This window comes from Lissotriton vulgaris, chromosome 9, assembly GCF_964263255.1.
Source record: "Lissotriton vulgaris chromosome 9, aLisVul1.2, whole genome shotgun sequence".
NCBI classification, from domain to species: Eukaryota; Metazoa; Chordata; class Amphibia; order Caudata; family Salamandridae; genus Lissotriton; species Lissotriton vulgaris.
In genome coordinates, this window is record NC_141697.1 from 346,456,290 (window position 1) to 346,469,871 (window position 13,582).

At 42.7% G+C, this 13,582-nt stretch overlaps 1 protein-coding gene across 2 annotated transcripts in view; it reads right to left on the bottom strand.

The window, feature by feature from the left end:
* ITPK1 (inositol-tetrakisphosphate 1-kinase) overlaps positions 1 to 13,582 on the bottom strand; it is a 514,297-nt gene that overhangs the window by 320,728 nt on the left and 179,987 nt on the right. For both annotated transcript variants that reach the window (XM_086937700.1, XM_086937701.1), the window contains exon 3: positions 7,748 to 7,772. In XM_086937700.1, coding sequence (XP_086793826.1) covers positions 7,748 to 7,772 — 25 coding nt within the window. The remainder of the gene's footprint in view (positions 1 to 7,747; positions 7,773 to 13,582) is intronic.

Genomic DNA, 13,582 nt, shown 5'->3' on the forward strand with positions numbered 1-13,582 from the left:
AATCATTAGGAATCAATATCACTCCATGGTTCAAGGAAGATTTGCTCAGAGGGCAAATGGCCAAGGCTGGTATTGGAAAGCCTGAGAGAATATTCAACATAAAACCGGAGCATAAAAATATTGATCGACTTTTGAAGATCAGTTTTGATTCAATTACTTATCATGGTATTATAGTGAAGGTCGATGAGCTGCATTCCAACAGATACAAAGCACTACAATAACACGTGAAAGATATTTTGTATATGCACAAGTGCTATAGGGAGGTAGAGAGAATGCATAACATGTACGCCTTACATAAGGGCACGAATGCAAAAGTGCACGAAATATGCATAGCAAATGGAGAATCTGTGATGTGATATATGCAAGGCCTTAGTGGTAGGCACACTAGATGGCAGGGGTACAAGAGAGATCAGATTTTGCCAGGCCACTACATTAATAGGAAATGTTAGAACTAGGCCTGGACAATATTTACAGGACACTGGCAAAGTTTATGTAGTTTCAAAAATTCGCGTTGCGCACAATTTGCCAAAATTCTCAAAATGTTTCATTTTTTGCACACGCAGTAAGCTAATTCGCACAAAAAAGGTCTTTCCATGAGACATTTTCTACTCAACCCTGTGCTCGGGGGTGCGGGGGGGGGGGGGGGTGTATACAGTAAATGTTTTACTTATGTAGTCTGAAAGTTGAGGTATTGGCTTTTCTTTATTGGTGCAACTGGTATTTCTTAACACATTATAAAGATTTGGAAAACGAAATCACGAAATTCCGGAACTGGTGGCCTCTTGCCACCTGCGCCCCTTCAAATCGCTACAAATACAGTAAAGAAACATTTAACATACAGATTCCCCAGTGAGCCCGATGCTATCAGGAGCGTTGGCCCCACGCCGAGCCCTGTCCATCACACGCGGTTCGCCGCGGAAAAATACCGTGTTCCAGGCGCTCCCAGAGAATTGCTTAAACACACAGCGCATTCCACCCACGGGCTCTCCGTTTCTATGGGGCTCGGGGATGGGCGAGAAAGAGCGGAATGCAAATGATGACTGTAGCAAAATGTTCGAGCTATTTGCCTATGCAGCCTGACGCGGGCTGAGTGAGGTAAGTACCAGCGGCCGGGCGGGCAACGAGAAAAGAGAACACAATATCAGAGGTTACTGAGCACCAGGAGGCAGGGAACAGAGTGGCCCTTCACAAACCGAAATAATGAATGCATTCTGCAGCCACAAGGAAGCAGCAGAAGGGAAGGAAGTCGAAAAAAAAAAAAGGAAAGGACAGAAAGAAAATGGCGCTGCTATGTAAATAAATGTTAAGACTGAGTTTTTAAAGGTGATGGGGAAACAGCAGAGTGCATGGACTTGACAGTCAATTTACGTTGGCAAATTCTTATCCGGCATTAAATTCCGAAGGGTGTAGTGACAACAGATTTGAAAACTGCTGAGAGGCCGTAATAAACGAGAGAGCAACTCGACTTCTTAGAGAGATCAGGACAAGCTACACCTCCGAGATTGGCCCCACATCAGTACACTAACCTCGCACCACATGGGATACAATTTTAGGCCAACAGTTTTAAAATTTCTAATAGGCTTACTTTTTTTAGCAGCATCCACACAATATAGAACAAGCATAAAGCGCTAGATCACGAACGTCACTCACTTTTTATTTAAATTCCTTTTTGGTCATGTTTGAACTTTGCATTCCAGTCCCTAAGTAGGGCGCTTGACCAGTCCGCATACAATGAGTGGCTTGGACATTCAGAATTATAATACTCTTGCGCGCTACTTTCATCCAATGGATCGCATAAAACTTAATGAATGATTGAGAGAGGTTGGATTTGGATTGGTCGTGTGAACCCTTATAAAGAAAAGATATAATAACACGAAGATGCAAGGATTTTCAGATCTACAGGCAAACGACATTTTGCTAAAGCACTCATACACTACAAAAAAAGCCACTTTTCAGGCCTTCTGGAATAATGTGCCTACTCCACTTAGTGATGCCATAAGGCTGCTGCTTTCCCTCACCATACCATCTCAAAATTCCCTTTAGAATCGGTGATTACAAAAATTGTAAATGTTCATTCTTTTCTGTGAGCAAATTTGTATGGGATACCCCTTTTATTTATTCTAGATTCTGGTTAGATTACCAGTTGGGTTAGTTAATAATACTAGTTAGTTACTCAACATTGGTTTTTGTATTTTTCTTAACGTACCTAGAACATTCTGTGCGTGCGCTATAAAATAAAACATCTTAAAAACTGACCACAGACTGTAGAATACACCACATGGTCTTCATGTCTTTCAGCTTTCCTTTTATGGACATAGTAGCACAGGTGGGCCTGAAGTGCCAGTTAGGAACAGCCCAAGGATGACCACAAATGTAAGCTGCAGAGAAACACAGGTTCACACTCCCTAAAATCTATGAGTAAAACACACATTAATTTACTTTTTCCTGCTGCCAAATCAAGAACTCCCATGCTCATAAGTAAAATAATGTTTTGAAAAATAAAACAAGTAGGGATATTGGAAATAAATAAAGTTCTCCGGTTTCTGGACCAGGATCAGCGGACTCGATAATTCTCTCGCCTCGGTGCCCACTCTGATCAGCGGTCACACTCGGCAACTCTGGGCATTAGCTTGCCTCATCTTCACTAACGGCCCCACCAGACCGCCGGGGATGCCTGGTCTCACCCTGGAGATACCCATTAAGGGACCATCTCTCAGGGAAGCCAGGAAGGGTTTCGCAGCGGTCGAAGCGCCTTGGGACCCTACGGGTAAGTAGTGCGCTATATAAATGCCAATACATGCTTCCTCCTCGGAGCAAAGCCTTCACAAGAAGCACATTGTATCTTACTTCTATTCTGTTCTCCTTTATCCAACGCATTATATGATCTAAAATGCCTAAACTTAAATGATGTTACAGGTGGCTCTGGGGCTCGGCCTGCACTCTCGCACTATACTATACACTTGGGGTTTGTATGGCCCAAATATGAAGCAAACTGATACATTCACTCAGCGCATAATCTACAGTTATTTTCTTTTATTTGTAGCAAAAAAGTTCATTTAGTTTAAAAACCTGTAAAAACATAAAAGAAATGTTCAAGGTTAGAACCCCACCGCTCTCCATCGCTGGCCGAGTAGCGATAATCAAGATGGTGATACTTCCTCAGTTCCTATACTTGCTTTTAAAACTCCCAATTTCACTCTCTCAAAATTTCTTTACCACACAGTGCAGCTTCCGGATGAGACTGGTCCGGGCCGGACGCCAACCCCGAATCAAATGGGACACACTGACTCGTACTTATGAACACGGTGGGCTCTGTGTCCTCAACCTTTATCCTTATTACCTGGCTGCACAGTGTCAATACTCCCATCACTGGTACCACCCAGATGCCTGTATTCCTCACCTCAAACGGGATCCGGAAGGACAGCAGCCCCTTTCTTCCCTATTGCCAAAAGGTATCCCCATTGACCCAACTGATATCCAGATGCTATCTACCACCCGATGGGTCTGGAGGAGACTACATCGACTCTTTGGGAATGGTATCTTTTATTCCCCTGCTATCCCATTATCAATTAACCCATGGCTCACTCTCACCCAGGAAAATGGTTTTCAGCAAACCCTCTAACATCATGGGCTTCACACCTTGGACGACATCTCTACTGGCGCCATGTCTTATTGTACGCTGATGACAATCGCTTTCAACAGGCCACATACATGGATCATTTCATATTGCAAAGACTGCACAACACCCTCTGTTCATGAAACCTACCTACCCCCTTGCACCAGAAGATGTCCCACCTCTTACACTCATCATCTCAAGCGATGATGGTTGTCACTGGACTTCCAGATTATATTGTTCTTGCTTGGCTATGAAACCAGACTCCTCCAAACGCATACGTGAGGCATGGTGCAAAGATCTTGGATATCCCCTGCCTGATAAGGTCTGGGCCTACTGCTGCTCTCAAACGAAAATGATGATTATCAACCCCAGATAAACTCCTACACTTTAAGTTCCTGCATAGGTCATACATACATCTCTTCCTACAGACATTTGATCCTACACATTCTTCCAATTGCATTAAATGCCTGGCGGGACGCCGATTTTGCACACCTTACCTGGAACTGCCCCACCATCAGCAGTTACTGGATTGTCCTTCCCCTGCTTTCCACGATGATGGATGTTGAGCTCCAACCTGACCTAGCTATGGCGCTGCTGGGGAACATGCATGCCCTTCCTAATCCGCAGATTTAGTTCCATAGCATTCTTACTTGCTAAATAGGAAATCGCCCTTCATTGGGGCAGCAAGCCGCTCCCCACAGACAAAGCCTGGCTTATATCTATGTCCTACTGTGACAGGATTGCTAATGACTATGCACAACTCCAACCCCTTACATCAAGACCTGGGGACATTTGGAAACCTCTTCGCACGCAGCTACTCTTGCTGGGGTCAAGCGACTCAGACTCAGGGTCTCATTATACATATTATGTATCATTTACTTCATGTCTATGGAAATCTCTTCCATATTTCATTTAAAGTGCTATGTTTTTGCACATTATTAATATTCATGAGTCTCCTCCCCCCCGCAGTGCAATTCTCTTTCCTTATGTTCAAGACATTGTGCTAATGCTCATCCTTCCCTCCTCATTCAAATATCGATGTAAACTATGTAAATGTGAACCGGCAATCTTTGTCGCATTGCCTGTAATGTGTTTTTGCTGTCGAATAGGTTTCTTCAGAGAAATACAAATGTTTAAAAAAAGAATGAAACCCCACATTTTTTCACATCACCAGTTTCTTAAAATACCACAACATAAGATTACTTCTCAGCAAATATTTGACCCATGTACATTTATTAGAGCCCATATAAAATGACCCAATTCATTCATCTTAGTGCTGGTTACAAGTGGATTTATCAGCCTTTCCCACTCATATTATAATCATTGAATTTGAGCATGTCTAACCATTTCCGATTCAATTTGGAGTAATCTATACTTTCAATCTTCCTTTTTGTAACCCAAACCATGGACCAATCATATCCAGGACAGGAAGTGTTCCTGGTGTAAACTGGATAAAAACGTGTCAGACTCTCAGTTGTTTCAAAGCAACAAAAAGGCAGTTTGCAGGTATGGGTCACAAACCATTACATAGTAACTAAGATTTGTGTTTAAGAACACAGATACATTTTTTCTGATACACAAGCTGAGTCCAAGAAAGATTAATGCCAATCAGTAAATTCAAAACAGTCAATCTTTTCACCTACACTTTCTTGTGCAACAAATGTCATTGATATAAGCTGTCAGCTCTTACGCAACATTCACTGAAGCAAACCATCTAGCGCATGTAAAATATCTCTAGTCGTACACATAACTTAGAGGAGTGTAATGGCAGAATTTAAGCCTCACTCCAATGTAATGTGTTGAATACTAATGGAGTGCCATATTTCTCCATCCAGCGTTATATAAATTAGCTTAGAGATTCCAACATCCAATTTGAATAATACATATATTCGAGAATGAGCTAGGGCAGTAAAAGTGCACACATGCCCACTACTTGATTATTTCATATTTGGTCTTCTTAAAGAAATTGAAAGAGAATTCTTTAGACAAAACTAAAAAAAAAAGCATCAGGACCAAAAATTTCGAGCACACAGATACCAGCTATAATAGCTAGGTCTGTAAATTCACCAGGCGCTGCTACAGGGATTTGTGTTACTGAAAGTCAGAGGGTCAAATCCGGATATTTTCCCTCAATATTTCAACATTATAATGGTTATGTTCACTGGTTATTCAATTTAAGTTTATTTCGATCAAAACCATAAGGTACAAAATGTAAAACTTTAAAAAACATGAAATACTGATCATTCCACAAGACAAATCACAGTTCATGCCATAAAACACAGGAAATATCAGAAACATTTCGAGAGCTACCAGTGCAAATTGTTCACAACAATGCAGCATGGATACATACTAATGTCCACGATCCAAAGGTGGCACTCTAGACCACATGAAGCTCTATAGTATATTAAAATAAAGTGCATAAGTGTTAGATTTCATAAAGAACAGGTAAAAATAAACAGCGAAAAATATAAGATGTTTTGAAGCGGACAAATGTTTATTCACAAATCACCAACTCTGTAAACACTGTGTGGCAGTTCTTCAGGAACAAACACCATTAAGAAGATGCCGACAGCCCTAGTCACCCGCTGGGTCTCTGCATATCCGGAAACCACCCTCAACCTGAGGGACTTCCAGTTAAGGGCCGTAATCGAAGCAGCTTCCAGTCAAGCACCTCATCCAAAGCAATTTCCAGTAAAACTTGTGAGCGACTTCCAAATAAGTAGCAGTACCTACCAAGAAACCGAAAGCACCACCTGAACAAGCTGGCTGAACATAAGGGAGGAACATCTTATTTCCAGAGCCCATGGGAAGACCTGAAACCCAGACACTATTTGACTTTTTCAGGACTATTATCCAGACGGCCAAGGTAAGCCATATGAAGGTGAGCAGGAAATAAACAGAGCAGTGGCGGCTACTCCGCTAAGGCAGAGAAGCGTTGCCCTATTGCTCTCAGAGCAGTGCAACAAGAAAAAAATACAATTATAATAACATTGTTATTTCATTTTTCTGCACACAGCTATAATGTGGTGGGGGGGGGGGGCTGGTTCACAGGAGGAGTGGTATGGGCACTACTAAATGTGCATGACTGTTTGGCAGGCCGTCTTGGGCCGGCCAAACAGTCAAGCAAACTGAGATTTTCTCTACCCGACTGTTTTGCACACCCAGCAGGAGAACTGTCCCAAGGCTCCCGAGCATGGCCTGTGCGGCCAAACAGGCCGCTCAGACCAATCACGACGCTGCTGTCATGCTTGTGACAATAGCGTTGCGATTGGCTTACCGAAGCCTGGGAGCTTCATGCTTCCGCGAGGCAGGAGGAAGAGAAGAGGACGGAGGAGCTGCGCCTCGCCACCGCACCCACTGTTCCCCAGCAGCCGCCACTGAAAGAGTGAAGTCTTCCTCATTACTTTAGGGATGATAAATACAAATCAAGTGTTCAATGTGATGCCATATTTTCCTAAAAAGCGTTCAATGTGATGCCATATTTTCGTAGAAAGAAATGCGAACACTGTTTTAAAGGTTTTAACATTGTATGCACTTGAAATTAAGAACAACAAGTCTACAAAGTGTTTTACTTAGACTGAGAATGTGTTACCCACATAATATCCAAGCAGTTTGTGGATTATAATATTTCAGAGAACCGCTTTATTTCTTGTGCTTTTAAGTTGCTTTTCAACTGGATAGTAGGACCCAAAAGTGTCATTTAGGAGGTGTGCTTTTCCCATAACACCAAGCCGTTTTGACAAAAAACTAGGCCTGGGCGGTAAATTCCGTTCGCGGAATTTGGGTAATTTCGCGTTCTGCGGAGAATGCGAAATTGCCCAAAATTCTGCGTTCCACACCATAGCGAAATTTTTTGCTTGTTCGCCTTCTCAAATGCCCGTTCGCGAGATATTTACCCCGAGCACGCAAACAGCGATTGCGAACAGTAAAAAAGCATCGCCAACAAGTAATTCCAGGGCTGCCTTTCCGCATTTACTTCCAAGTCAGGAAGGATATTCTGAGCATTCCCTTCACCTTCACCACCCCCACAGACCTGACATGGCAAAGAAGCCAAAGCCTTGAAAGTCAATTTTAACGCTTCAGAGGCAAATTAATACAACGGCAAATGGATGAAAAATAAATGTCCCTTACCTGTATGACTTCTACTCCTCTTTTCCTAGAAAGAAAAAAAAAGACTAATTAGCGATTGTTGTATTGATACTGTATCTATGCCATAAAGAAAATTGAAAATAAGGGATACCTTCATTAAGAAAAACATGCATACATTTGCAATGAATCATCCTCCCCAAATGGAATCAGATTTAAAACTGGTCACAAATAATCTCTCAATAAAGCATTAGAGAGAAGCACTGTCTGTATTCTGTTGGGGTAGGAATATTTTTGATTGAATTTTAGAGGAAACCAATGAGGTCTATTAACAAATATATTTATATGTGTGCAAAATTGCTGATTTTTCTTGCAAAATGCTGAACGCATTTTGCGAAATTAAGCTTTAAGCGTGAAGTCTGGTTAACAAGTACCTTATATAACTTTTTCACCCCACTTAAGGGCATATTTTCAATAAAAAGTAAAGTTGCACTAGTTACCGACATAAGACTGTTTCAAGCAGACATGGTCTCTCAAAGCAAGAGCTCTATGGCAAGCTAGTGTTCTATAGCCATAAATTATGCAAAAATCACATGATGCATTAGTCTGGAATTTCGACGACATAATTTAAATGCTATCTAGGTCTAATAATAAACCGCTTCCTAGAACTACAAGTCAGACTCATCCTTCTCATTATTTTTTTACTTTTGTTGCAAACAGACTAATACAGGAACCTCAGCAAAGGAATTTACCTTGTGATAAACGTATTGCCATAAAACAGTGAAAAGTGCGGAAAATTACTGCTTGTGACAACCTTGCGCTCATTTCACATCCAGGCAGAAGTGCCCAGAGCACCACATTTCTGGTGTTTTAACAATGCAGTAGTAAACATCGCTGTAAGACGACCGTTCAGACTATATTTCACTATACTAATTCACCACTAACCCTTTATGGGTTCCGGAGTAGTGTGCTACTCGCCGAAAGAGCGCTTATACACCCCATCAGGGGTATCAAGCGATGTATACATGCAAACTTTTTTTCCCTTTTCTATCCGTTCACTATCCTGCTCTATCCAAAAAACTGACTAACATATTGACCACTCAAATTACTTTCGTTTTTCACTATACTGATTCCCCACTAATCATTTATGGGTTCCGGAGGAGCGTGCTACTCGCCCAAAAGACGCTTTGAAGCCTCGTAAGGTAGAAAGCGCTAAGAAAAAGCAATTACAATACAATACATGGTAAACCTGCATGGGTCATGCACCATTTAAATCAGGCACATGATACGCCACTGCCAATCTCACAATCCTCCATCTAAAAGCTTTGGGGGATGCCGCTTATCCACTTGCAACTTTAATTTGTCGCCCTGCTGGTACTGGTGCTGTAAATGTGTCTAGATACTTAAGAGCCAAATCCAATCTACTGGCCAGTAATAGCTAGGGGAACTGGGCCCGCCACTGTGGAAGCATAATTAACTTCTATCTGCACAAGTCCTTCTTGGAGCAGGCCTCACTAAAGTGGTGGGTAAACCGCACCACTTTAGTGATGTGATTCTGCAGGCCACTGTACAACCACCACACACACTAAACCATCAAGCAATACACTATGTTATGGTATGCTGTGTGTATCCATGTCTGATCCATTCATTATTCCACAGAAACAGAAAAAGAAAAAAAAGCAGAACTCATGCAGGAACATTTAGCTCACTGCTAGAAAGCATCAATGCCTGAGCAAGCTGTTAGGAGACTGGCATGCTGACTGGGCAGTGCCCTGCCCCAGGTGAATCCTTGTGGATGCAGACATTTTTGTAGTTTGCAGGGAATTTTAAATGGTGTCACGCCTTCCTTCGGTATAAGGACCTGAAGGGTGGTGTTTTGGCCATTTTTTATTTTAAAGGTAAGAAAACATTTAAAAATATTTTCCCCACCTGTTAATATTTTTCATGACCTTACAGGCCTGTTCCAATTAGAAACAGCCCTTCATTCAACTCAAATTATAACTCTAAGCTTCAGTGCTCCACACAAAAATTTCTGCCTTACTGGATAGAACAGCCACGTTTTGCCTTTTCTCACAATTTGGCGCCACCTATTGGTGGTACCGGAAGGCTGCCGTCTTAGCTCACCTTTCGGTGGTATAGGCCTTGCTTTTAAGAGCAAATATCAGGTGGTAGCGGCCCACTGTGCAGGGGCGTCATTCGGATACTTCGCTCCTTCCCCCATCAGTCGCCCTTTTGGGCTACATTGTGCAAGAGTCAGCTTAGGTCGGTTGCAAAATAAGTGTGTTTTGTCAAGTTTAACTCGATCTATGTGATAGGAGATGAAGAGGCTATGGAAAAAACATTATATTATAAATTTTACCCCTGGAGGGATGCGTCCCACACACATTCAAGATTCCTCTCAAAGCCAACTCCCAACACACGTTGGCAGGAGGCTTGAATTCCTCAAACTGACCACAAGTCCATAGCAGCCTCCTGCAGGCAAACCAGGGTTTAATAGATGAACAAAACATGCACTGATGAGTTAAACTGACGAGACAGAGCTACTTGCCCTATATTAAGAAGCAGTTGTTTCTTACATGCGCACCGGATTACCGTTACATAATTAATTTCCGAACCAACCTCAATATTTTTTTCTTATATTTGTAGAATTTTTTCCACTGAAGATACGTTTCCCCAGCTGAGGAATGTATATACATGTTAAAAAGATGCTTGCAAAATGGATGCATGGGTGATTGTGATGTAAATAGAAATAAGATGCCACGAACAGATGCTCCAGGAAACAGGTTTATTGCAGCACAAGAACAGGTAGGACCATCCCTCATCTGACCAGAGCTCCAACTGCCAACAGGGCGAAGGAGAGCTCCAGAACAAGGAACACTCGCAGAAGTCTAGAGTGCTAGCCCCAGGGAAGAGCTAAGCACTGTACAACATATCTTCCCCCCTTAACAAGAAAAGAAAACAAAAATGAAAAGTAAAGTACAACAAATTCATCAATGCACATAGTCATTCAGATAGGTGGGTGGACGACGGGAGCGAGAGCTCCTCAAACCAACACCCAACGAGGAAGAAGAAGGAAGAACAGGAACACAAGTGGTAGGGATAGAATCGAGCATAGGACTACTGTGCACACTCAAAGAAGTAGAAGCATCCCCACTACCCACCTCCCCCCGTACAGTTGGCAGAGAGGTGGAGGAAGGACTACCAGAAGTCAACAAGTAACCATTGCACCCTCCTGAACCATTAGTCACCACATCATCAGGAGTAAAGTCTTTCTTCTTTTGGTATAGCGCTACTCTCCTGTAATTCCAACTTTCCCCATCGGACAGGACAACAAAATGTGGAAAGGCCTTTTTCACTCTGTAGGGACCCCTAAACTTGCTAAGACCCTTAGTGCACCTACCCGGTTTTACCTTAACTAGATCGCCCACAGAGACGGGTAAGGAGACATTACTGTGGGGTAAAGGAACTTCATCATTCAAACGCCTTAACCAGGCAGGAGTTAATTTAGTCACTGGAGTACGCCCACGCATTAATTCAAAAGGGGACTTTTCCCCAATCTTGTGAGGTGTTGACCTATACGCCCAGACTAGCTCCTGTACACGCTCATGTGAAAAACAACCACCCTCCACGAACAGCTGGATCACTCCCTTGATAAGACGGTTAACCCTTTCGCAAAGGCCATTTCCCTGCGGGTTGTAAAGGCTAGTCTTCTGATGTCTGATGCCACAATCATGTATAAACGAAGCCATCTTAGAGGACGTCAATTGAGTGCCATTATCAGAGATAAGGACAGAGGGGTATCCTTCATTCAAGAAAACACCCTTCAGAAAATTAATGGTGGTGTCTGTGGTAATTTCCCTCACAAATTGTACACAAAGCCATTTCGAATAACAATCAATCACAACTATGGCATACTGTTGGTTTAAAGGTAGTTCACGCATAGGGCCTATGAAGTCTAAACAGACACTGTGCCAAGGCACATTCTCAAAACCAATTCTTTGCGATGATTGTGAGCCAAGAATTCTCAGGCGCTTCTCCCCCTCTTTGCAAAAGCCACACTTCAGAACACAGTCCACAGCATCCCTATCAACGGAGGGCCACCAAAAGTTTTCTCTGACACGACGCTGAGTGAGGCTTTGGCCCAAATGGCCTTCATGAGCCAAATCAAGGATCCTGTTCCTTAACGAACCAGGAGGAACAAAGCGGTCACCCCGCATCAGGACATCTTTACCCTCTAAAGAAAGCTCATCTAAAACTTTCAAATACGGTCTAACTTGGGGGTCAACAGTGCTCTCCCTTCTTGCTCCTTTTGAGACAAGAATAATAACAGCCTTTAAAATTTGATCCTCTTCCATACCTTTGGACCACTCATCACGGGAAAAAGAACCACCACCTACAAACAAGATATCCTCCACAGTAGCAACAGCCAGATCATCCAAAACATCCTTGGAAAGACCATCACAACTAGAGGGTGGAACAGGAAGCCGCGACAAGCAATCTGCTTGGATGTTTTTCCAACCATGAATAAATTCAACCTCGCATTGATAGTCCTGAAGTCGAGAGGCCAACCTCGCTAACCTTGGAGACCCCTTACCAGCACCACCTGGAGCTAAGACATTCACAAGGGGTTTATGATCCGTACGGAGAACAAACTTGTAACCCCACAAGTAGGTTCTAAAGTAGTTCGTGCCCCAGGCAGCCGCAAGAGCTTCACGCTCTATGACAGAGTAATTAGATTCTGAGACAGACAGGGGTCTAGACGCAAACGCAATGGTCTTCTCTACTCCTCCATGTTTTTGCAGGAGAACTGCACCAAGGCCTATAGTACTTGCGTCAACCATCAAAATAGAAGACCGAGAAGTATCAAAAGGGGTAAGGACATTAGCGGATTTAAGTTCCCTTTTTATCATATTGAAGCAAGACTCATGTTCAGCTGTCCAATTGAACCCGACACCTTTCTTCAATAAATATCTCACGGGAGCGGTCTTTGCAGAGAAGTCTCTCACGAACTTTGAGTAAAACTCAATCAAACCCATGAATGACCGAGGTTGATCCTTGTCAACTGGGAAAGGAGCTAGTTCAATAGCTCCAATAAGTTCCTCTTGGGTTTGATACCTTCCTCAGAGAGGCAAAAACCTAAGTATTCTATTTCTCTCAAAAGAAATGCACTTCCTTCTTAGCGTTAGGCCAGCAACATCTACCCTTTGTAACACATTATGTAAGATATCGTTGTGTTCTTCCAAGGAATCTCCATGAATCAAGATGTCGTCTTGAAAGTATAACACCTTATCTAAGCCCTTAAAGACCTCGGAAACAAGTCTCTGGAATACACTAGCAGCAGAGACAAGTCCGAAGGGTAACCTTGTAAATTGAAAAGTCCCTTCGCTGGTGATGAATGCGGTCAACGGTTTGGACTTGTCATCTAAGCAAATTTGATGGTACGCATGCTTTAGGTCTAACTTACTGAAAAATGTGGCCCCCTTCAGTGTCGAGACGAACTCATTAATGTTTGGTAGTGGGAACACGTCAGCAACAACGCACTTATTCAGGGAACGTAGGTCTACACAGAACCTAATTTTATTGTCAGGTTTTTGTGAAATCACAACTGGCGAAACCCACGGGGACGCCTCAATAGGTTCAATAATGCCACCTTGAAGCATCTCCTCTAAAGTAGCCTTAACCTCTTTACGCAAAGCGAAAGGAACTCTCCTCACTTTATGTTGTACAGGACAACTTCCCTCTTTGAGAACTATGTGATGGGAATAACCTACGAGTTCCCCTAATTGATCCCTAAACACATTTTTAAATGTATCCAGTATTTCATCAACAGATGAATTATCGACGATAGACACTGGATCATCAGACCTGGGATCAACCACT